Source organism: Sminthopsis crassicaudata, chromosome 3, assembly GCF_048593235.1.
Source record: "Sminthopsis crassicaudata isolate SCR6 chromosome 3, ASM4859323v1, whole genome shotgun sequence".
Classification (NCBI taxonomy): Eukaryota; Metazoa; Chordata; class Mammalia; order Dasyuromorphia; family Dasyuridae; genus Sminthopsis; species Sminthopsis crassicaudata.
This window is the reverse complement of record NC_133619.1, coordinates 374,487,925-374,515,324: the sequence shown is the minus strand read 5'-3', so window position 1 is coordinate 374,515,324 and position 27,400 is coordinate 374,487,925. Positions and strand designations below refer to the sequence as shown.

Genomic DNA, 27,400 nt, shown 5'->3' with positions numbered 1-27,400 from the left:
ACATTGGCTTAATGGTTTGAAATTCTGGTTATAAGGGTTTTTTTTGTTTGTTGTTTGTTGTTTTTTTTTTTTTTGGTATTGTTTTGTTTTGTTTTTGTTTTTGTTTTTTGTTTTTTGGAAAATTAGCTGGTTAAGAATGGAGTTTTGCTATTGTTATGATGTTTTTATGACTTTCCTTTAAAAAAAAAAGATATTACAAGCAGGATCACATAGGGTTTCAGTTTCTGTGTCATTCCAGATTTCTCATTTTCTCTCACCTCTAATGCATTGCTAAATGCTGTCATTTCCATCATCCATTGGCTTCTCATCAATCTCAGAGGAACAACTGTTAGGTCCTCAATACCTCTTACCTGGACTACTGCAACCAGCCTCCTAATTGATTTCTTTATGTCAAGTCTCTTCCCATTCCAAACCATCTTCCACACAGCTGCCAAATTAAAAGCCCCCAGCCCCCTTTTTGACCAAGATATTCTTTTTCTACTTATTAAATCCCAGTGACTCCCTTCTGGCTCTAGGTTCAAATATAAATTCTTATGTTTAACAATTACTGTCTGCCACTAGCCTACCTTTCTAGCCTTATTACACACCACTCCTAAAACTTAAATCTGAATATATCAAATTCCTACCCAATAGAGGTGGTTGCTATCCAGTTTTCCCTGTCATCTCCAGGATCAAATATAAAATTAAAGCCCTACATAATCTACTCCCTCCTGCCTTTTCAGTTTTCTCACATTCCCCCCTCTCCTTCCCACATACTCTTCATTCCAGCGATACCAGTCTCCTTGTGCCCCAATAAGACATCCCATCTCCTGACTTTGTTCCTTTCACTAGCTATCCCCCATATCTTAGATATTCTCCCTTCTCATCTCTGCCCTGGGGCATTCTTTAAATCCTAGATAACAACGTACTTTCTACTGGAAGCCTTTCCCATTTTCCTTAATGTTAGGGCTTTTCCTCTGTTGATTACTTCTAATTAATCGCATATATAGTTTGTACTATTTGCATGTTGCCATGGGCTTCTTGAGAGCAGGGATTTTTTTAAACTTTCTTTTTTTCCCAGTGCTTTATACAATGTCTGGCACATAATAGGCACAAAAATTACCTTGTTATTATTTTGTATCTATTTTGAATATGCCCACATATGTGCCAATGTTGTCTCCCCTTGATGTCAGATACAGTCTTACACAAAGAAGAAACATAAAAACAAAAGTAAGACTGTATTTGACATCAAGAAGTTTATAATAAAGCAAAGGGAATCTTGCATATAATGAGCTACTTAACAAATCAGGCATTAAATCCCATTTTATTCCTAGACAGGTAGACCTAGAGCAACTAGTGTAGTTAGCAAGTGTGAAAGGAGTGTCAATCAGACATACACACACACACACACACACACACACGCAGAGAGAAGGAAAGGAGTGAAGAAAAGGAGGGAGAGAAAGAGAGGAGAAAGGAGGGAGGAAGGAAAGAAAGGAAGGAAGGAAGGAAGGAAGGAAGGAAGGAAGGAAGGAAGGAAGGAAGGAAGGAAGGAAGGAAGGAAGGAAGGAAGGAAGGAAGGAAGGAAGGAAGGAAGGAAGGAAGAAAGGAAGGAAGGAAGAGAGAAACAGAGAGAAGAAGGAAGGGAAGGAGGCAGGGAGGAAGGAAGGAAAGAAGGAAAGAAGAAAGGAAGGAAGGGAGGGAAGAAGAAATAGACAGAAAGAAAACACAATGGGCCAAAGAACAAACTGTGCTTCTCTCTGCAGTATCAGCCATCTTAACTAGTGTACCTATTGTTTGTTCCTTTCTCCTTGTCCCTTTTTGCCTTTTAAGTGTTACTTAAGTTGGGTTTCCTCAGTAATGCAATTGGCAAGGTGTAAAAGGCTAGAACTGAGCAGATGTACTTAACCTAAATGCAAGGTAACCTAGCACTTAAGGCTAATTACCAATTGGACAATTCTCTATTAACATGTTTGGAGGATGACCCTACTCAACTCTATGCTGGATCAATCTGTGGATGTGGTGAGAGAAGGGAGGAGACTTTAGTGGGTGGAGTAGGAGGAAGATAATTATTCTTTGGTGGTGGAGAGAGAGGAAGAAGGTGTAGAGATTCCTATATCTAATCCCCTGAAGGCAACCTTAAAAGACCAAGAATAAAGATTTTTGCTTATCCTGACTCCAGCCGATTCTAAGATATCCAGGGTCTCTACAGCAAGGAGAGGTCTTTTGTTGTTTATTCGCTAAGCCCCCCAAAATAGCTTCATAGACTAAAGTTTTCTGGATTTGGATGTAGTTGGATCTTTAATATCCCTAAAATGATATAATCCTATTATATTTGTCCTACTAGAATTAATTTATTTTCTTCATTTGTGGAGAACGAAACCATATAACCACTCTCTGATCATCCTTTCTTTTGAATTTGATTATTTGCTTGATCTAACCTTTATATAATTAGGAAGATACCTTGGACATTCTTCAACTTCAATACTAAGAAGATTTTTCCTGATACTTGTATTTCAGAGGAGGATAGTGGGGGAAAGTCAATTATCCGTGGCCTGAAGTAAATCAGGTCTAGATATCTCTGTGGGCCATTCTGAACTTTTCAAGTTTGCAAGCTACTTTGGTCTTTTGGAAATTGACCTAGAAGCACAGAAAAATGAGACTCATCATTTCTATCATCTTGTTGAATATTTAAATTGGTTTCATTAACTTTAGTTCATTATGCAAATGCTATTCTCATGTAATATTGTTTACTATTTCAAAATTCCTATCTTTAGAATGGGGTTTCTTAACCTGTTTTGTTTCATGGACTCCTTTGGTATTCTGAGGAAATCTATGGACTCCCTTCTCAAATTAATATTTCCAAAATGCATAAAATAAGATACATATAATTACAAAGGGAATCAATTACATTGATATAATTATCAAAATATTTTTAGAATTACACAGGTTTGCTAACCTCTCCATCAATTAACCTCAATTATCAAGCATTTTAAAATAACTTATCATGTGCCAGGCACTATATTAGATACTGGGAATACAGACAAAATTAAAACAATATCTGACCTTAAAGAGTTTACAATCTATCTAGATATATGTGAACATATTCAAACATAAAATAAAAATATATGTAATATATTATGTATTTGTTACATGTAATATTTATATATAATTTACAAAGGTATAAAATAATCACAAGATAATTTTTTTTTCTGGAAAGGTTATAACAGCTACAGTGGAATTGGCTGAGGGAAGATCAGAAAAGAATTCACACAGCTTTTAAAGTATCATTTGTGTTGAGCTTTTAAGAAAATTTGAGCTTTTAAAAAACAGAGGTCAAAGAGGGATGATTCCAAGCATGAGAGACAATTAATGCAATCATACATAAGCCAGATATAGTGTCATGTCAACAAGTAGACCATTCTGGCTGAATTCTATTATACATCAACAATGCCTTAAAATTGACAATTATAATCTTCTATTTTTCTTTGCTATTTGCTGAATATAAAGTACAATCCATGGACTCTTTTTATTTAGGTTCCTCTTATTAATGACTATTTGGAATAATCTTTCATATGGTTGTTAATGATTTGCAATTTTTGGAGAATGTTCACATCTTTTGACTATTTATGTATTGGGGAATAGCTTTTGGTCCTGTTATATTTGTGTTAGTTGTCTATATATCTTGAATACTGTACCCCTTATTAAGAAATTTTGATTAAAAGGTCTTTATTTATTTTACTGCTTCCTTTCCCCTTTGTGTATCAGTTTTATTTGTGCAGAAGCTTTTAAGTTTCACATAATCAAAATTATCTATTTTATCATGATTTTTAAAATCTCCTGTTGCTTAAGAATATATCTCCTACCTATAATCTTGCATCATATATTCTCTTCCATTTTTGTGATATGATCTCTAATATTCATGTTAATATTATTATGGATAGTAGGTAATGTGTAAGCTTTAAGATTTGCAAAATGTTTTATTAATATTATCTCATTATATCCTTACAACAACCCTGGGAGTTAGGTGCTGTCGTTATGCCCATTTTATAGACAAGGAAACTGACATAGATTGAGGTCAAGGGATTTGTCCAGAGACAAACAGCTAGCAAATGTCTGCAGTTGTATTTAAACCCAGGTTTTTCTTACTCTGAAATCCACTGCTCTCTCCAATGTACCATATTCATATATTTTTATAAATTGTTTTGATCTGTTTTTCTAAAGCTTAATAGAATCTTATAGGAATTGGTGGGGAATATTAGAGATGTTAAACAAATAGTTTGGGATCATTGTGTGTACTTCTGAAGAAGATAGCTCTGAATAAGGTGCCCAGCTAATTAAAGGATAATCTGAGAGTACTTATAGCTCAAAGAGTATAGATGAGGGACTCACTCATTGCAGTGTGAGAAATACCAAAAGAAAGCAGAAAAACACTAAAGATAATTTTTGCCAAGGTTGTTGCTTTCCATATTTTTGTACATATAGGTCATTTTTCAAAGGCTTGTTTTGAGACCCAAAGAAGATAATTTATGAACAGTGCTTTCTGAAAAGTAATGAGCTTCTGTGTGTTAGCTGTTAACACTGTTGTTTTTCTGACTATTGATAACCTCCCTCCCAAGGTATACCCATTTCTTTCCTTTAGATAATTTAATTGGGGGTGTGGAGTGTAAATAGGTGGCAGAGTGAATAGAAAACCAACCTTGAAATCAAGAGGACTTGAGTTCAAATTCGACCTCAGACACTTACTAGCTGTGTGACCTTGGGCAAGTCTCAACTCTGATTGGTTCCCTCAAACAACAATAATATCAACAAAAATAGGTTTAGTTGTTAGGAAAATTGTGCTTATTTCAAGTCTAAATTCACCACTTTTCAACTTCTATCCATTGCCATCATTGCCTTTTTGGGATCAAGTTGAATAATTCTGATACTATATTTACATAGAATCCGTTAAAAAAAATTGACAGCTTTCAGCTTCTCTCTATACCCCCCAACTTTTTAACTTCCTAAGTCTTTTCTCCTTATGTCTAAATGTCACTGGTTCTTAAAACAAACCCTTTTGTGTCTTGGTCCTTAGTTCTGTCACCATTTGGGGGATCTATCTGGGGATATAGTCTCTATTTTTGTCAATGTCCTTCCTAATATGTAATGCTAGAACTGAATATTTTTATGATACTATGCTTTTATTTACCTCCCTTAAATAGCATTCATGCCACTTTTTTTTTTGCTTGCCATGTCAAATTGGGGCTTACACTGAAATTGTAATCTATTAAAGCCCAGCTTCTTAAAGTATGTTTTATAACCCCCAAAGAGGTCTTGTAACGAATGTAGGGTCATGAAATTATGATTTATTATCAGTAAATATTTGATTTGTATACCTATTTTACATTCTTATATACATAGGGTCAGGCAAAAATTTCTCAGATTAAAAAGGAGTCATGAGTGGGAAATGTTTAACAAGTCCTGTATTAAAGTACTTAGGTTTTGTTTTTTTTTTTCCACATAAATTCTTATCTTGCTATACCTTTCTGATCCTATGTTTGGCCACTGCTTTAAAAAAAATTCCCAGAGTGAATGTAAATTGTTAGCACTACTGTCTATCTACCCAGGTTACTTATACCTTCGGAATCTAATACTTAATGTGCAACAAGAAAATGGTATTTACACATATATATTGTATCTAGGTTATATTGTAACACATGTAAAATGTATGGGATTGCCTGTCATCGGGGGAGGGAATAGAGGGAGGGGGCGATAATTTGGAAAAATGAATACAAGGGATAATATTATAAAAAAATTACTCATGCATATATACTGTGGGAAAAAATTCTAAATAAAAAAAAATTCCCAGAGCAGAGAGCTTATATTATTTCCTTTGGCATATATTTAAGATATTGTCAATATCTGGTTTAGTCCATTAAATTGAGGCAAGCAAACATATGATAAGGTATTGAACTTAGAGTCACAAACCTTAGACATATTGCCTGAGGAATATATGTGTATTTAAGGTCAAGTTCAAGTTCTGATATATGTATCGACTATTTGACCTTTGGCAAACTATGTAATTTCTAGTCAATTTGCCTTAACCAGGATTACACAGCTAATTGTCCAAGACCAGGTTTGAATGCAAGTCCTCCTGAGTCCAGGATCAGTGCTCTATCCACTGTGCCACCTAGATGTCCCCTCAGTCAGTCTTCTAGAAATTATAGAATATTTATTCATCTATCACTGAGAAAGCTTCAAAATCACAAATTAAAATCCCTTCACCTCATAACATTGTTGGATGAATTGGGATCCTTATTGTAATTATTATTGAGTTTAAATGAATCTAAACCGACTGTGTCTCATTGATTCTTAAATCTTAAGTTTTTAAAAATAAGGGGGCAGCTAGGTGGCGCAGTGGATAGAGCACCAGCCTTGAATTCAGGAGGACTGGAGTTCAAATCTGGTCTCAGACACTTAACACTTCCTCGCTGTGTGACCCTGGGCAAGTCACTTAACCCCAGCCTGGGGGGGGAACAAAAAACTAATGAATGTGTAAATAAATAAATTTTATTGTTTATCTTATTTAATCTATCTAATCTATCTAAATCTAATAATATATTTCATTATCCCAAAGAAATGAATGTCTTAAAAAAAGGTCCATAGTAGTTTGTGCTCTTTGATCACATTTAAAGTATTGTTTCTGAGTGTCTGACATATATGTATATATTTATATATATCCATATGTATGTATATGCCTATGTTGAATTGTAATGGGAGGGGTGTGATGGGAAGAATAAAATAAAGAAAAATACACAGCATAGAACATTAGAAAGCCAACTAGGAAGCAAAGAATAGCTGGGTACCTTTAACAACAGTATGTATTATTTGTTACATAAGTTTTCTTGAAATGGAAATGTATTGTTCTGTATAGAATCCTCTCTTGTGCTCTACTATGTATTTGGAAATGATTTTTTTCCTTTTCTCATTTTTTATTCAAGTAGAATAAATAAAATGTTTACAAAAATAAAAAATAGTGCATGAAAGTTTACAGAATACTTTTATAAATATGATCATCTTTTATTTTCACAACAACATTGGGAGGTTTGCCACTGTACCCTAAGAATCATGGGATATTTCTCTCCAATGTGCTGCTGAAACCTTCCATCATCTTTTGCAGAAAAATGTGAATTCCTTTAAAACAAGGGGCTCTTAATTTTCTTTTCATATTCTCAGCATTTAGCACAGTGCTCTGAACATAGTAATGCTCAATAAATGCTTTATTCATTCATTAATCCTATTTTATAAATGAAAAAACTGAAGTAGACAGAATCAAAGTGACTTATCCAGTGTCACTTAGCCACTATGGTACCAGAATTACTCAACATATCAGGCTCCTTCAGTCGGTTCTCATGGAATAAAAGCATGTACATTTTCTCAGCATCCTGATCACCATTAATCAGCAAATGAGTTTTGTCTTACAAACTTACAAATCTATTGAAGACCTTAGCTTAAAAAGGTCAAGATTTCCCATTGCATCCAGGGCCATTTCCAGTTGAACTGACCTGTATCTGGCCACTAGACATAGAGAAATCTGGAGGAGACAATGAGACTGGTGACTTTGCACAGTCACTTAAATCCAATTCACTTGCATGTTATGGCATCACCATCCTGATGTCATAGTTCTCTTCAAGAACAAAGGAGAAATAACAACAACAAAAATATGTGTCTTTCTTAAGCGGGTTTGGAAGTTGGGTCTTCCTGATGATAGATTCAGTGCTCTATCCATGCTACTATTTATTACTGAAATTAGAAGGGTTTCTATTGTGGAATGTTTTAATACTTTGAAATCTGGCGTGAAAGGTCATAAATCAAATATTAAACATTACATTTTGAATTAATTTGATTAATCATGAGAAGTACATATTTTAAAATTTAGCTAAAAGGAGGAAAGATGAAAAGAAGTTCACCTTTTGAATTTCACTCTTCTATTTAAAAAAAGCAGGTAGTTTAGAATTTATAAGATTAAAAATAAATTAGGTTTTACTAATAAAAGTTGAAGTCACACAATTGCATTAATTGGTTAGAGTCTAGCTATTCATCACAATAGCAACTATGAGAAGGTTTTTTTATGTACATTTAGAGAGGAAAGGTTGAAGTAAGAAGTCAAGTATCTATGAAGGTTTTGATATACCACCTTCAGAGCTGAAAATTAATACTTTCAACTAATTACACTTAGAGACTCTCAATCACATCTGTAATTAGCACCCTTTACCCTTAAATTAGGGTGCAAATGTCTGACAGCTTTTAACTATTCTTGAGGAAATGGTGATTGTGTCTGAAACAAAAGTAATTGGATTTGAAGGCAATGTGGGAATTATAAAACTAAAGAACAAGAGAATTTTGAGAGGAGTGGATAATAATTGGCTTGTCTATTCTCTTAAAAAGTACCCCACTCCCTCCCTTAAATGGCTTCTTGCTTTATCAGGGAGATAAAGTGGGTTGGAGGAAAATGCTTATTCCTTGAATAAGTTTTTCTTGGTTGTTGTACCTCACCTGCCTTTCAATACAACTTCTATGCAGGATTCTGAGTGTCCATTTAACTGCTGGTCAGGCTACATAATATATATCTTTAATCTGCTTTCTTCTTATTCACTTTCCCCAACCATTTCCACCTTTGTTCCCAAGATAGGAGCAAAGTAGTATCAAAGAAGAGACTGAGCAAGCAGCATTTGCTTTGCTAGCTTCTTCCTGACCAGAATCTCGGCAGTGTCCCAAATCTCATCAGTCTCTGGAGTGAATGTTTATAAGATGTCACGTGTATGACCTAAAACATGAAAGTGGCTGATGATCTACAAGTCAGAGTACTAACTTGTAAATTAAATGAGGTAGATTCTATTTCTAAATTGATTGGTTAATCAATAGGTGGCCTTGGAAAAACTTCTTAAACTCTTGCATTTAAACTTGTTTTAAAAACAACTTTATATTCTTACTCCTCTCCCCGTCAACAAACAACTCTGTGGGTAAGGGACCACCAAGAGATTTATAAGCTGATATCCAAAGAACTTTGAGTGCTTGAGAGGAAAGATGCTAGGTAAACATAATGCATTATTAATAAAATGTTAAAAAATAGCATCATACTCCTTTGCTAATAATAGTCATCTTGGCTGTGCTATTAAATAGATGCCAAGGTGCAGGCTGACAATGATGTTAGAGAAAGGCTGACAGTTTCTTCCAAATTTATAGCATTGGAAGGAAAATTAAAATTGTAAAAAGAGCTCCTATAGGCTCTTGGTTTATAAAGGATCATGGGATTAGTTTTTCTTCTTTCTTTTCAAATACACAGATTTTCAAGCACCCTGGATTAGAAATGGACATTTTCTACTTTGATCGTCTGCTTGCAGGAAGAATAATGAAGGATATATAGTCCAAAAAGTACAGATGTACTTTTTTCTGTAACAGGAAAATTATTGAGTTGTGTGTATGGAGTCATTTTTTCAGAATCAAATTGTAGGCTTTATTGATTTATTCTACATTTCAAAGATCCCTTTAAAATTCCTAATTGATCTTCATCAGATAGTTGATTTCTAACAGTTTGACTTTGAGGTTCATCATTTTCTCTCTTCCAACACTATTTGATTAAAAAACGATTTAAAAAAGCTGATTGGCAATTTAAAACATTTTAAAATATCAAGCATAGTGAATATTTAAAGATACTAGAAAGAAGCCACTCTCACTTATATTTTTTATTTTTAATATCTTTTTATTTTCAAAATATATGTAGATTTTTTTTTGCATTCACCGTTGCAAAACTTTGTTTTCCAAATTTTTCTCCTTCCCTTGCCCTCACTTTTTCCCCAGACAGCAAGTAATATATGTTAAACATGTGCAATTTTTTAATACATATTTTCATACATATTATGTTGCACAAGAAAAATCAGATCAAAAAGGAAAAAAACAAAAAACAAAAAGCAAGCAAACAATAACCAAAAGGATGAAAATACTCATTTGTGATCCACATTCAGTCCCCACAAATCTCTTTCTGATTGCAGATAACTCTTTCTATCACAAGTCTATTGGAATTGGTCTGAATTACTTCAATGTTGAAAAAAGCCACATCCATCAGAGTTGATCACATAATCATGTAGTTGTTATGTACAGTGTTCTCTTGGATCTACTCATTTCACTTAGCATCAGTATATGTAAGTTTTTTCAGGATTTTTTAAAATCATCCTGCTGATCACTTCTTATAGAACAATAATTACATAACATTCATAAACCATCACGTATCCAGCTGTTCCCCAAATGATGGCCATCCTCTCAGTTTCTTGTTCTTTGCCACCACAAAAAGAACTGCTGCAAACATTTTTGTATGTATGGATCTCTTTCCCTTTTTTATGATCTCTTTGGGATATAGGCCTGTAAAGCCACTGCTGGATCAAAGGCCATATTAAAGTTTGATAATCCTTTGGGCATAGTTCCAGATTGCTCTCCAGAATGATTGGATTAGTTCACAACTCCACCAATAATGTATTAGTGTACCACTTTTCCCACATACTCTTCAACATTTATCATTATCTTTTCTGGTTCTCTTAGCCAATCTGAGAGGTGTGTTCACTTATCTTTTTAAGAAATTACTTTTGTAACCATATAGAATTTATAGAAGAAATAAAAAAAAAAAGAATTTAAAAATCAAATGGGAGATATTGAGGAAAAACTATCCAAGAAAAAAAAAAAGAAAAAAAGTTAAGCAACTCGAAAAGAATGTACAGAGTCTCAAAGATGAAAATAATTCTTTTAAAATTAGAATTGGGCAAGGGAAAGCCAGTGAAACTATGTGAGACCAAGAAATAACAAAACAGATTATATTATAAAGAATAAGAAAATAGAACAGAATATGAAACATCTTATTTTAAAATGACAGATCTGGAGAACAGATCAAGAAGAGAAAACACAAGAATAATTGAACTTCCAAAAAGGTGTGACCAAAAAAATGAACCTTGATACAATAATGCAGGAAATAATCCAAGAAAATTGTCCTGGAATGATAGAACATGAGGGAAAAGTATAAATAGAAAAAAAATCTACTAATCACCATATCAAAGAGATCCTTTGTGGGAAACACACAGGAATATGATTGCCGAATTTTGAAACTCCTATATCTAAGAGAAAATTTTGCAAGAAACAAGAAAAAGGCAATTCTAATATGCTAGATCTCTGATTAGAATTGTACTTATAATAAAAGACTGTAGGTCCTGGAATCATATCTACCAACAATCAAGAGAACTAGGCTTGTGGCCAAAAATAAAACATCCAACAAAATTATCTATAATTCTAAATGAGAAGAAATGGACCTTCAATAAACCTGCAAGTTTTCAGGCCTTTCTATCAACCAAACTCGAACTTAACAGAAAATTTAACATATAAAAGCCAACATCAAAGATCAGTTTTAAGAAACTCAACATGGACAAACTATTTAAACTTGGACAAATTGTTTGTTTTTTTACATAGAAAGAAATGTATACTATATGTTTAAGATTCCCATAAACAATAGGGTAGCTCCAAAGAAAGATTGGCAGAGTTAAGTTAAAAATAATAATCATGTTATACAAACGAGGTGCAGAGGAAGAATACACAGAGGCATTATAGAGGGGGGAGAAGGGCTTGTAGTTATGGAAACCTACTCACATCGGGAATGAATTAAATAGGCAAGACTACATATATATCACAAAAGATATAGGACCCTCCAAAATCTATAAATAAGGGGGAAGGGATGGGTGTATGGGGAAGCAAAAGGTGAGGGAAGAAGGTAAGGGAGCGATCCTTGGATAGGGGGAATTAAGTAATAAAAAGGCAAGTTATGGAGTAAAATGTATTTAAAGAGTCAGCAGGGATAGAAAAGATGTGTGTGTATGTGGGATGTGTATGTATGTATATATTGACATATGTATACATAAACATATCTTTTTTTTAACTGTAGTTTGCTTGGGACTGGTGGGAAGTATGAAAGGGGAAAAGAAGAATAAAGTAAATAAGAGGCATAACAGAGAAATGAAGAACAATTTACAAGGAAGTAAAAAAATGGACAGTCATGAATATATTTTTCTACTAATTAATACATATACTTTCTTGATCTGGCTATTTGTTCTTATATATTTTGAATTCTCCCTGATGTTCTGTTGACAGATAACAATGCTTTATTTTGCCTTATTTTATTTTGTATTTTTTCCTTTTTTTCTTACTGTTTTTTCAAATAAAATTAATTTTAAAAAATTACTTTTGTAAAGGAATTCCTTCATGTTGCAAAAATTGTTCTATAATCTTATTTATATCATATAAATGATATAATTTAGTATGTATTTTTTTGTGGAGAGGGAGGTTGGTGGGTAGAGGAGTTCATTTCATCCAATATAAGGAACTCTCAGTTTGCAAACCTACTTATGGAGTAACTTGTCTTTAATTTTATAGATTTAGAGAATTGCCTGGAGGCACTGGAAAGTGATTTACTTATGATCTCAAAGCCAGGACATGCCAAAGTCAGAATTGAACCCAATTCTTTCTTATGCCAAGGCTGGTCATCTAATCACTATACCACAATGTATTTGTAGATGTAGATGTAAACACATCTAAAGTGACTTTTTGTGTGATAAAGAAGGAGATGATTCTCTTTCTACTTAGTTTACTCATATTCATTTATAAAACTCTTTGAATCCAGTGTTATACAGACATACACACACACACACACACGCATACACACACACACACACACACACACACACACACACAAACTAGTTTCTTGAGGAAATGAAATAGGTTAGGAAGTAACCAACTCTTTGGAATTTGTTAGATGCCAAATCTCCTTAAAATTTTAATATGAAATGATAGAGTAATAATTAAGTCCCAGTGATTTTGCACAAGATCCTCCAAATAGAAATAAATAATTGGGATCTAAACTTGAAGCTTTTTTCCCCTCCCTGCAGTACCAAATTATTCTCAAGGAAGGAATATATTTTACCATGAAAAATCTCAAATACGTTTCCATATTTTTCTCTTTTTAAAGTGCTTTCATTTTAAGGCTATAACCCATGTTCTGGGAACAGCCTGGCAGGCTTCATATATTAAGATTAAAACCCTTACCATTCTCTACTAAACAAAAGATTTTGTAATAGAAGTGCTTCTAAAATAGAAAATGTTTAGAATATATGCATAGTTGGAAAAAGACATATACCTTGAAGCAGATAGCTGGCCATGATGCATCTTGTATTGGGATGGAGCAAGTTTGGGGAAAGAAAGCAGCAAATGGGACAGTTTTAAATGTTCTTTTAAATGTTTTTGTAAATACACAGTTACATTGCCAGAACATTCTACTGCCTATAATACACACCTCTTAATTACATTATAAATTGAGTCACTTGTTAAACAAGGCTTAAAGTCTCCAGTAGATAATAATGGACAGTGTTATTTTGAAATGCAGCATATGAGGACAACAAGGATCCTGAATTATATTGTGGATGTACAAATGCTTCATATAGTTTTGAATCTGGGCATTGTTGATTATAAATAAAATCATAATCTTAGAGTTAGAAGTGACCTCAGAGATCATCTAATATAACCGAAGCAGGAGTTTTCTCTATAATATATTTGGCCACAAGGTTATTAACTCAGCCATGTCTTATTCATTAATTTTCATGGATACTTCCAAAGCCCACATTTTTTCTCTCCTTTCTTTTTAAATTTTCAAAATTCCTTTTAGTTTCATCTCTTTGATCCTTCAATTTCTTCTTCCTTGTCACTGATCTGCTGTCCATGGTGCTTCCTCTATTCAAATGTGAATTGTCAATAGGAGCCAGGATTCTTTGTTTTTGGAATTCTTCATTCTACCCTTCATCACAGCTTTGTATTTTGTTGGTGATCAGTGACTACTTGTTCATGACCTGATTTTTTCTTTCTCTCTCCTTTTCTTTTTCATTTAAAGGCTGGTGGTAGGTGCCACGTGGTTAGAAGTGCTAGATCTGGGATCAGGAAGATCTAAGTTTAAATATTGCCCCAGATACTCATCAGCTGGGTGATCTTGGGCAAATCACTCTATGTTTGTTTGCTTCAGTTTCATCAATTTTAAAATAAATGTATTAATACCATTTACCTCCTAGGGTGGTTGCGATGATAAAATGAGATAATAAGTGTAAAGCACTTTGGAAATGGCTAGCATGCTATTATTATGTTCAATCATATTTTCTCTCTTAAGAATCTCATTACAAAAATTTGGCATAGTTATAACTTTCATGCCACCTGTTATGTACTGCTCTCATACTTTTATTATTATAGGCATTATTAAATTATCATTTTTCTTCCTTGTATCTTCTTTTTGAAATGATGATAATTTCTTGCCTTATATTCTCTAACCATATTGATTTTTAGACTCACACCTGTATTTTAAGAAGCATTGAATTTGAATAGCAAGAAATTCAAATTTGAGAGGCTATGCATTGCAGTTCCATAAAACTGACCCTAAGAAGTCTACATCATTCTGCTTTGCTAATACAGTGAAGAATAATATCAATTAAAAGACTATCAGCATTTCTTAATCTAATTTGATTGAACCTAACATTTTAGGGTTTGGAATATAACAACAGAATACCTGAATTCTACTAAAGGAAGTCTAAGAATATGAAATATACATATGATTGTATAAAACCATATACCTATTTATACAGATCTATATACTTGCATTTTATATTTAAGGGTGATAGATTTACCTATTAGTTATGTCATTCAGGCTATTGTTAAAATTAATTTGTATTATCTGACGACAGATTAAGTCTTGAATTATGGGGAAATCACATGGATTTAAAAATTTGCCACACATAAGGCATATAAATAAAGATCATGAACTGATAAAATTAGAATGATGGTTGTCTTTTCTTTTCACCTCATAGTCACAATCTATATTTTATTCCTATTGTTCTTGAACTTCTTCTTTACCATTCTCTTGCCCTTACCATCCCTTTTCTCTCTCCATTAAATTGAAATTAGCACTGCTAGATTATATTCATCTTTCCTAGGCATTATTAAATTTCCTTTCTTAATACTTTGCCTGGGGCTTTTATAAAGCAACATCTAAGGTCTAATATCACTCTATTTCAGCATTATTTTCCTTCTGAGTCACTGCCCCAACCTTGCTTTACTCCTGCTCTTCACCTGGTTTATTCTTCTTCTTCTTCGGCTGCTAAAGCCGTTAGAGGAAGTCACATAATTATGCTGACAGGGACCACTAAAATTTTATATAATCTCTCTAAGTATGACAGAGCCCTCACTACTATATGCTGTTGTTGTCCTCTTCCTTCCAGCTACCTATCCTGCCCCTTTTTTTTCTTGCATAATAAAGAACCTTGATTCATACTTTACTGAAAAATTACAGCCATCTGTTTTGAGTTCCCTTTTCTATTCAATTCTGTATCTCAGTCCTCCTCTACATAATTCTTTCATTCTTTTTCCTTTTCTGCAGTTTTAGTGTAAGATGTGACCTCTCCACATGTGCCTTTAGTGCTGTCTCTTCTGGGAGCTTGATCTTTTAAGTTATTTGATTAGTCGCCATCTTCCTTTCTTTTTTCCTTCTCCTGTCCTCCTCCACACCCCCCCCCCACTTATTACTTTTCTGCTGCCTAACCCAATTCTCCATCCATTGTCTTTACTAGACTTTACAGCCTCCTCAAGTTATTGTGCTATACCTTTCTTCACTTTCACAAAGTCTTAGTAAAAGCTGTTTATATTCACTCTCTCAGCTTCATCATCTTCTACTCACTTTTAAACTTTTTACAATCTGGCCTCTAATCTCATCACTAAGATGAAATTCTCTTTCCAATATACAAGTGGAAATCTTTTTATTGCTAAATCCAAGAGAATTCTCTTATCATCTTTTTTTATACCTCTCTGCAGCATTTGACACTCTTGATAACTTCTACTCCTTGATACTTTCTTCCCTAAGTTTTTTGTTACACTACTCTCTCCTTGCCCTCTTCCCACCCTTTGAACCATTCTTTTTAATTCTCTTTTGCAGGTTCATCATCTACGTCCTGCCATTGCATGAATGTATTTATCATGGCTCTGTCCTGGACCTTCTTCCTTCAATACATTTTCTAAAATCTTATTGCTTCCCATGAACTCTACTGTCATCTATTTGCAAGCGACACTAACAGTCTACAATTCAGACTTTATTTCTAGCCTGAACTTTAGACCTTCACTTAGTTGTCCCATAACCATCTCAAATTCAGTATATCTAAAACAAAATTCATTTTCTTCTCTCCCTTCTGAACTGAACTTTTCTTTCCAATTTCCCCATTTCTATTGGTGGTAGTATTAAGAATACTATCATAATTCTAGTTATCTGTGTCTGTAACATTTTAGTCATCCTCGACTCTTCCTTTTCTTTTTCTTCTTTTCCTTTACCACTTTTCTTGATTGTTCCATATCTAATAGTTAGGAGGTCTGACTTATTTTAGCTCTCCATTGTCTGTACCTTACTTTTCACTTACCCATTTTATCTCAGTCAATAATCACCTGAACTATTATAATAGAGTCATAATTAGTTTCTCTGCATCTACTTTCTCCCCTCCCTAGGCTATTCTCAGAATAGCTGCTAACTTGATTATCAAAAAGCACAGAATTGCTTGTTACTCCTCTGCCCAAAAAGATTAATGGCTCTCAATTGTCCCCAGAAAAAACTAAAAACTTCTCAGTTTGTTATTTAAAAGCCTACTTGCCTTACCTTTATCCCCCTCCATTTCAACTCCCCATTTCTTGCTTTTTCATAAGGTGTCTCATGTACTAGGAATACTCTCCTTCCTTTTCTTTGCCTCTTCTTATTATCAGCACCCTTAAATGCAAAATTTGACTACTACCTTCTATAGGAGACCTTTTTTGACCCGTTGAGTTGTTGGAATTCCCTGCCTTCAAATTATTTTTTATTTATTTTTACACATCGTATATATTATATGTGTGTATGTTGTTTCTCTGCAGTGGAATGTAAGCTCCTTGAGGGGAGGATTTTTTTTTTATATTCCTGGTACTTGTTATAGCACCTAGTATGCTATAGGCATTTATTTTATGCCTGTTGAATTGAATTTCTGCTTTCTCTTATATCAAATGTCTTGAAAAAACCTACTTTTTTCTTATTTCTCATTTCTGTTTTTGGATTCAAATCTTTATGGGTTTTCTTAATTTAAGAAGTTTCTATATTTTCAAGTTTCAAGCTCCATCAATATTTTCTTCCTGAATAGTCTTAAGAGTTGTTGTCAATAAATTTCTCCTGAAATGTCTCCCTCCTTTATAAAGAGAGATCAAAAACAGGAAGTTAAGTTTATTCTGACCTAAGACATTTAACGCTCTTACATTCTGGAACACCTTGGTCATGCTTAATAAGGACTATTTTGTCTTTTTTAATAATAGCATATATATATATATATATATGTATATATATATATATGTATATATCCCTTTGTCTTTCAATAACACCCCAAGTAGGGAATAAGTAGTAGAATTCCCATTTTACAAGTTAGGAAACTTTCCCTATTTACCTAAATTGTTGGGCCTTTTGATAAATGTATCTATCTTGATAAATCATATCATTCATTGTGTCCTTATAGTCTTTTTTTAGTGTTTGTTTATTTGTCAGCTGCATGATGAAATGTTCACCCCTCCTGTAGACCACACATAATAAAAGTAAGTGCCAGACTTGAGAGAGCCCAACTGTCTAGACATGTTCAAAGTGGTTTACTTGATTTTTAAGTTTATTGCTTTAGGATTGTGTAGGGAATGTGCTGTTAAAAAAACAAAACTAAACTAAACAAAACAAAACAAAAACAAACAAACAAACAAAAAAAACAAAGGAATATAGTGAGCTCAAATTACCTTAAATCAAACATTTCATATCAATAATAGATGTACAGTATAGATTTCATCCTATTTGAATAGATTCAAATATTCTTAAGCAAGTTTCTGGAAGTCTCTGGAAGTTTAGTCTTGACATTCATGGATTTTATGAGTTTATTGAAACTCCTTAATTGCTTTTTATATTACACTTAGTTTTAATAGCCCATGTTATCTGGTCCACTTGAAAGGTAATTATTAAGTAGCCATTTTGTAAGAAGGGCGTCAGTTTGCATAGAGATTTGAGCTGGATTAAAAAAGACCTGCATTTAAATCTGGCCTGCATTTGGAAAACTCACTTAACTTTGAATGCTTCAGTTTTCTCCACTGTAAAATGAAGTTCATTATAATACCTTCCTTATAACCCACAACACCTACAGATTGATTTGACTTTCAAATGAAATGATATTCAGAAAGTATTTATCAGAGTCCCTAAAACATAGCAGGTGTTTAGTAAATACATATTCTCTTTACTGGTAAAGCTATTTATATTTTAATATATTTAATAAATATATTTAATTAATTATTTAAAAATTAAAATATACTTAATATATATTTACAAAGGCATTAGTTTGAATATGAACCTAGCTACTTAGTCAGCGTATGATCTTGAGAAATTCACTTTACTTTCATGAATTTCAATTTTCTCAACAATAAAATGAGGTTATTGAACTAGAACGTACAAAAGGTGCTTGACTCTAAATTTTTGCCTTCCTGGGAACTCTGCAAATTGTGTACATCTTCAATGGGAGATGGGTGAAACATAAACTTTTCAGAATTGCTCTCTTTATTCTTTTTGTGGTCATTGTTGATTGTACTAATGCCTTTGTAAGGTGATATATTCCAAATTAATATTCTCAACCTCTTGTTTCTTTATAGAGCCTGTGTGATCTTGGGGGTGATATTCCTTCTGTCATCTGTATGTATAGTGGTCAAAGCCATCCATGACCTTTCAACAAGGCTGCTCCCAGAAGTGGTAAGGTCATTCTTGTTCATTAAAATTCTCTTTTTTAGGGACACTAGTATTCTATGCAGTCCTCAAGCCAGTAAGATTGCTGGGAGTGGTAGGTACATTGAAAAAGAACACAGCATGCCCGTGTTTAGGAAGGATATGAGAATTCGTGTTTATTTTGGTAACTTGACTACAGCACAGAGGGGAATGACTTGAAGAACAGCAACAGGGAAAACGTAAGCAGCCTTTCTCGACATATGGGCCATCTGCTTTGTCACTACTGTGTTCAGCATCATTCTCTGTAGATATTTGGAGTCCGATGCTTTTTTTATTTTAAAGTAACATGTCTTTAAATAGATCTTTTGTATTGAGAATCTGTTTGCTTCACATATGGCAAAGTGATACACTTCATATTGCTTCCATCTGTCATTCTTTGTCCATTCAGTAGAATTAATGTTTTTCCATCTTCTCTTTCCCTTTCCCCTCCCCCCTAATTGTATTACACCTCAGTACACAAAACTATTTGCATTAGGTTTTCCAGTGCAATGGAAATTCCAGTGGCACAAACTAATCTTTGCATTGGTGGGAATAAAAATGAAATTGGATATGATTTTTAAAATCTCCATGACATTAAAAAAATAAGATCCTCTTGTGGATGTTTCACTCTTACGATATAAATCATTACCTGCATGCTGATCTTTTTTCTAAGAATGCCCAGAGTAGAAATATTTGAATAACTTCTATCAGTGAATCTACACAAAAGACAGCCACTGTGATTACTCTAAGATGAAAGCTCTACCCTGGCAATAATTCTTCTGTGTATACAAACTATGCAGTGATTCAGTGGTAAAATCTCGGCTGAACTTGTAGCACATGATTTGTTGAGTCAGGATGAGAGTCTGTAGTACCTCTGTAAGACCAGAATTTATTAGACCTTATATAATTTTGGTTTGGAATCATGTAGGGAAACCTATTTGGAGGAACCATGACAGCCTCTTTCTGAATTCTCTTTATTTAAGAGTGATTTTTATGTTATACTGAGGAATTGACATTGAAGTGAATTTCCACAGCTTATGAAAGCAGTTCTATTATAGTCCTAGAGGATATCTCAAGATATTTCTTCTCTTTATAACAGACTAGAGTCACCCAGTAGATCTTACAAAGTTCAGTGTTTGATATTCTCATTGGATGATGATCTCTAAGGTTCTTTCTAGCTCTATTTTTTCCATTTAAGAATATATTGGGTGTACCAAGAATATAAAGTACATTTCCTATGCCCTCTTCTTGGAAATTTGGACTAAAATTTTCCTATCCAACGTATAGCATTTCTAATGCACATAATTCTTGGACATGTCATTTAACTTTTTTTTGGACCTCAGTTTACTTATCTTTAAAATTAGAGAGCTGAGTTATTTGATCACTAAGATCCTTTATGGTTCTCAACTGTTATTATAGCTATATCTTTGGAGTTTTCTTTTCTGCTCCCATTTAACATTATTCTTTTCTTCTCTCCCCTTTTTCTACAGTCTTAGAGTAAGAGATATCCCTTCTTGTGAGGGCTAAAACAATTCCTACCAGAGAATGAGTTTGTATGTGTGTGTGTGTGTGTGTGTGTGTGTGTGTGTGTGTGTGTGTGTGTGTGACATAAGCTGCAGAAGCCAAAAGGGGAGACTAAGGTGGGTAGCTATTTGGCTTAAAATTCACCAATATTAAGCTAAAATGATGAATATAGCTTATACAGATAGTTAGCTCATGTAATGTTAGGGGAAAATGAGAATGTCACATGATTCCTTCCTTCCTTCACAAGTATTCTTGGAAAGTGGGAAATATCCCTTCTTTTTGAGTGATCACAACTTGTTTTGGGGGTGGAGAGACAGGTTTCTTGCTTCCTGGATGACTTGTGGCCACAGCAGCTGGTTTTGGGGGGTGGGGGGCTTTCTTCTCACTATTTGCTTGGTTGCTAAAGTGTAGAAGGTACATTTCTAGAGTGCTGATTTTTGTGTTAAAATGTGGATAATATTTCATAGAAAAGTGTTCTAAGTTACATTTCCTGGATTATGTTGCCAGGTGACCCTGTGAAAGCCCGTCCAACTCCTAATGTGCAGTACAACAGCATGGGTCAATGACTTAGTAGTTTGTTATTACAATGATAAGAGAAATATGGAGTGTGGACAGAGATAGTAAGTCATATAGAGCGGGTTGGGGAGCAAGGCATGTCAAAGCCAACATTTCCCAAACAAAACTTTTCCCCAAATTAATTCTGCCTTCTGATTTTGCCATTTTGACGATTGCATCACTATTTCAAAGAATTAAAACTGGGCGACTCAAAAAGCAAAAGCAGATGTAGTGTATCTGTAAAATGAAAGGATCAGAAGACATGTGGCTATCTAACCTTTTAACTCTCAGTCAATGATCCTAATCCCATATTAAAAGACTTAAAACTACACCCCACCCCATCAGATCCCATCAGAAATGTTTTCCAAAGGACAGGATAAGAAGACCTGAATTGGACATGGATGATTTACATGGGCACAGAGAAAACTAATACAATTTGTTCTTATCAAATACTACTCTTTGCTTAGTAACCAGTGTTGGACACTCTAGGGTTTTTTTATGTTTTTATTTTTTGACTCATTATTCTCCTCTATCAGACATATTTCAACCACTTTCTGAGGCCTATTGATTCTGTCTTTATAGTATAACTGGAAATCCTTCCCCCCTTTTTTCTATTTCAACTCTAGTGTTCTATCCAAAGGAATATATTTTTGGTTGTTCATATTTTGTAAATTATCTGGGTATTTGGAAAGTAGATTTTTTTTTTCCTGAGGCAATTGGGGTTAAGTGACTTGCCCAGAGTCACAGAGTTGGGAAGTGTTAAGTGTCTGAGATCACATTTGAACTCAGGTCCTTCTGACTTCAGGGCTGGTGCTCTATCCACTGCACCACCTAGCTTACCCTAAAGTAGATTTTTTTTTAAATTATTTATATTTCATCAATTTTTGAAAAAGTTGGGACCATTTTTGTCCCACAGTTTTCATTTATGATTTCTTTAACTCCAGCTCTGAAAAAAGTAGAATTTTAAAAAGTTCATTATATGTACCTTTTTACATCCCTTAACACACTGATCCTGAAAGGGTATACGTTTTCTCCACCATGACTTCCAGGTTTTCCTTTGGTCACTCTCTTCTCCTTTTGAAGATCATGCTATCAACATTTTTCATCCTGTATGTATCATAGTGCTTGTTGACTACAAGATTCCAGCTCATTTTCCTTCCTTTCTCAAAGCATTCACCAAGGAATCTATTCCACAACTTTTGCTGTATACTAGGAGGCTTCAACATTCAAACTGACGCTCCCTCACTCACTCTAACCTCCCAGTTTTTCAGTCTCTCATATCCCAGGTCTCCTATTCTCCTGAGACATGTCCAAGGATAGCCATTCCTTGGATTTCACCATTATCTTCAAATGTTTCACTTTCTTAATTAAAAAAAAAAAACAAAACAAAAACAAACTGATGTCCCTCCATCAAAATGATCAAAGCTTCCTATCATTTCATCTTATCCTTTGTCTCACCTAGATAGGAGACGTATTTTAATCTGTTCTTGAACACATGGGATAGTATTATTCTCCAGATGGGAATTATTAGAGTCAATGCAAAAAAAAAAAAAAGTTTTCAAAATTGGTCAGTTACTGACTATACTTCTCTTTAACTGTGTATGTCATGATCAGAAGAGATTATTGGAGATTATTTAGTCCTATTCTTTCATTGTATAGATGAGAAATTTTTTAGAATCATATGATGTGATCTGTCCAAGGTGACACATCAAATACATGAAAAAAGCTGAGATTGGAACTCAAGTATTCTGACTCTGATTATTGCTTTTAAATGTTAAATGAATGAATATCAGGGCCATTCAGCATTTCATTCATTAGGCTGTGGATATTTTAAAATGCTACAAAGATAGAAGTTGTGTCCATTGTCTTATATTCAACAGGTCCAGATGCTGACATACTATGCGAAATTAACCTACTTGAATCCTGACCTAAGTCATTCACTTCAATCAATATCTGAATCAATGATAGCACCATTCATTGCCTTGTTCATCCATTGAGCTATATACAATTCTATGATATGAATATGGAATGAATAAGTACTTTAAACATTGCCCCAAACTACAAAACTTTATTTTATACTTTTGATTTATGCATTAAATTACATTACTTTCCCCCAGTCACATTACAAACCAAGTTTTTTTTAATGATAATTTAATCTACACAACTTTTTTAGAATGAGAACAATTATGACTGTGCATAAGTTTTGAATAGGAACTGTAATTACCAATTTCTTAATTGTAACATCCTTTGGATAAAAGTCTTGATGTTGCTCACTCCCATTGAATTATTCTGAATCAATCATGCTAACTTTATTCTCTCTTATGCTATGTATAACATGAGTTAAACATTCAGCTGCTAGGGCATAATGTGCAAATAATATAAGCAGTGTTGTTTCCCAATGTACATGGAGGTTCTTTGGAATGTAAATGAAATAGATTTTGGAAAAGAAGAAAATAAACTTCTGTAAAAATCTGTGCCTATTTTTGCTTTTTCTAAACCTGCAGTTTTGTTGAAGTAAAGAATTCCCTCCACTGATGTACATTTGTAACATGTCTATAACTTAATATCATACTATTATTGTATTAGAACTAGAAAGTAACAAATCCCTAATTTTACAAATAGGGAAGCTAAGCCTACTCAAATAGAAAAACAAAAGATAGGCTTTGAACTTAGTTCTTCTTCCTCTAACTCCAGTGCTCTTTCCAGCGCACCGCATACTTATATACTTGGACAGCTGTCTGTTGTATTGAGAGATTGTGACTTTCCCATGATCATATTGACTTGACTCTGGGTCTTCTTGACACTAAGGAAAGCACTCTGTCTACTATACCAATAAGTCTCACATATTCATATATACATGTGTACACATGCCTGCATATTCTTAAGTGAACTTGGTGCTTAAATTCCATTATTCCCCCCACCAAGATGCTGATTTCAACCCATGACTGCCCATCCTGTGTAACTCTGGTCCCTCCTCTCTCATAAAAGTTTACCATGTAGGTAGGAGGTAAAGAAGTTTGTGGTAGGAAAGATCCAAGGAATTTATTTTCTTTTGATCTTATAATGAAGATACTAGTGCAATAGAGTCTGGTCAGTCTTTCCTTTGGCCATGTAACCAGTTCAGATTTTTAAATTCATATTTTATTTGACAAGGTCCTTTATTCCAGGACTCATTCATAATTATTTATTTATAATGCAACATCCACCATATACCTTTCTATTGTATAAAATATACATGATATATAAATACCATACTTAGGATCAACATATAGTGGGAAGAACAATGGATTTGAATTCAGAAGATAGCTTTAACCTCCCTTCTATGCTACTTACTACCACCTGGATGACTTGGATTGATGCACTAAAAACCAATGTGAAGAAGTAGGAGAAGGAGAAGGAGAGGGAGAAGGAGGAGGAAAAGGAAGAGAAGGAAGATGAAGAAAGAAGTTCTTATTCAGCAGGTGTTAAGGTCATAGTTTGTGAAGCCCTAGATTAAATAATCTCTTTTTTTAAAAACTCTGAACATAATAATCCTATATTCATTCTCATAGCATTTTAATCTCTATACACAGGATTGTAACAGTTTATAGTAGTATTATATTGAACCTATATTGAGGAAATATGAGATAGGGATGGACTACATAAATCTCTCTATATAGTAACATGTAGATTTGTATATATATATATATATATATATATATAAACAAACATATTCATAATAGATAATGTGATATACAAAATATATTCTTGATTTATAGATATATCATATCTATAACATAATATATAAGCATAATGGATGCCAAATATATAATATATAGCAATTAAAAGATATATTTATAGATAGTTATAATTATATCACAATATATGATATAATATTAATATACCATATATTTAATAATATATCCATATATTAATATGTCTACAGATAATCTAGATATAGATTAAATAGGGCTGGCCTCAGAATCAGGAAAACATGGGCTTAGGTCCCTCCTCTGACACATACTGACTGCCCTTGTGACTCGAGACCATTAACTTATTCTCTAATACCCTAAACATGTCTCTAATCTTAAAAGCTGCAGAATAGGTGTTGCTCTGCATTGTATTCATCATGAAAATTACTCACTTGGAGCTTCCTTCATGGATAAGTTTTGGTAAAAGAAAAATGTTATTATCATTGCTTATATTGGTGAGGGTACTTATATATGACTCTATCTTATTTTCATGATCACCATAGGAGATTGGTAGGTCAGATAATGTTCTTTTCACTTTATGGATGAGGAAAGTAAGGGATAGTGACATTCACTGACTTGCCTGAGTTGACCTAGATGGATTTTTACACAGCCAGAACTAAAAACCAAGTCTTTTAAGATTTTGGGCTCACTCTTCTTTTTACTTCCATGGATTTCTCTGATCATCTAGAAATCTGGAAATTGACCATGAAGTTTGGACTTGTCACAAAATCCCTGTTAATGCTAAGATGTTATAGTTGATAGATATAGATACATTGATAACTTCCATCTGAGATCTTTTACCTCTTTGTTAATTTAAGTTCATAATAAATGCCTCAAAGATAAACAACAGATTTTTGTTGCTAAAGTGACTTATTAACAATAATAGTAACAGCTAGCATTTATACAGTGCTTTAAAGCTTGTAAAATGCCTTATACATTTTAGCTATTTGAATTATACCCTGTTTTCTTTTTGGAGAGAAATTTATTTCTTTTCTCAACTCTATTTCGACTCTATCACATGGAGCTCCTATCCCCACCACAATGAGTCCCTACTTTATTCCTCCTGGGGTCACTTTCACTTACACACACACACACACACACACACACACTTGATGATCCTATTCTCTTGACTTCCATAAGCTTTGGAGTTCAGCCATTGTCAACACCATAGTACTGATTTCTAACTCTACTATGTGATGTGTGAAAACATTGCTCCTTTCTATATAAACTAAAAGATTTAGAAAGGTAATTCTTCCCCCCCCCAAAAAAAAAAAAAAAAAAAAAAACCTAGCATAAATGAAAAACCTCAGAACTACAGAGAGGATTATATGTGAAATGATGGAGTTGCAAGGAAGACAAAGCTTTAGGGAAAAGAACAGTTTTCTGAATTGGCCTGGATATTGAATAGAGATATTCTGATTTTCTAGCCTGAGGTGTGGTTGACTTGGCTTTACTCCCAGCAGTGGTGGGATCCTAAATCTCTCAGAATCAAATTCCTGGTCTTTATTACAATGTATGAGCCTCAGGTTATTCCTTATGACTCTGGGCTATTTTCTGCTGCTGCTCTAATACCCTTGAAGAGGAAGAATCTGACAACTCAAAAGATTACTCCTGGGGGTTTGGGTCATGTTTTATTGACCTTACTTTTGCTTTCTTTGACAATCCTGAAGATTTCTATTCCTATGAGACTTACTTTTCTCCTTGACACATTTTATGTTGTTCAGTTCAATTTACCTAAATTATTCAGTTGTTAAAAGTAGGTTATATATATATCCTTATTTTCCATTGTACAGGGATTTAAAATTTTTTAAACAATAGCTTTTTATTCTCAAAATACATGCAGAGGTAGTTTTTAACATTCATCCTTGAAAAACCTTATCTTCCAGATTTTTCTCCTTCCCTTCCTTCTACCCCCTCCCATAGATGAAAAGTACTTCAATGTACATTAAACATATGCAATTCTTCTATACACATTTCCACATTTATCATGCTAAATAAGAAAAATCAGATCAAAAAGGGGAAAATATGAGAAAGGAAAAAAAGCAAATAAACACTATGTTGTCATCCACATTCAGTTTCCATAGTCTTCTCTCTAGATGTAGACGGCTCTCTCCATCACACATCCATTGGAATTGCCCTGAATCATTGTTGAAAGAGCCACATTCATCACTTCATTACCACATAATCTTGTTGTTGATTCTACCTTTAATTACAAAATTAATAATTATCAACAAACATGAACATTTCCATATATGAAGGTCAGGAAAAGAAGCATGCATTGTGAAACTGTGAATCTATCATGTATAGCTTGTTTTATTTATTATTTTGTGAATTTGCATGACTCTTCTTGTCTATATTCCCTTCTGAAATTCTTTCTATTCTTTTCTATTTTTATTTCATCAATGTTCTTTTCTTTGTTTCTCTTTTCACTTAAAACGATCATCTTCCATGTTACAAATATATAGAAATATGGACTAGATCTTCAATATCACTGGCATAGGGATCTTTCAGCTGAGGAAATCTCTCTATCAATTCAGATGGCACTTTCTCTTTAACTTAAAAATCTCAAAGAGTTGCCTTTGTGCACATATGTATTAGAGGCAAGAGGCAAGACTAGTGCTCCTGGCGAAGAGGCCATTAAACTACATTAAACATCCATTAAACTACACTGCCCCCAGTGAAGTGAAGTAAAGTGAAACAAATTTGCATAGCATTGATTGTG

General features: G+C 33.7%; 1 protein-coding gene across 1 annotated transcript in view; it reads left to right on the top strand.

Moving 5' to 3' along the window:
* TMEM163 (transmembrane protein 163) overlaps positions 1-27,400 on the top strand; it is a 304,131-nt gene that overhangs the window by 225,117 nt on the left and 51,614 nt on the right. Inside the window, exon 6 of the mRNA XM_074301879.1 lies at positions 18,760-18,856. Within this exon, the coding sequence (XP_074157980.1) occupies positions 18,760-18,856 (97 nt within the window). The remainder of the gene's footprint in view (positions 1-18,759; positions 18,857-27,400) is intronic.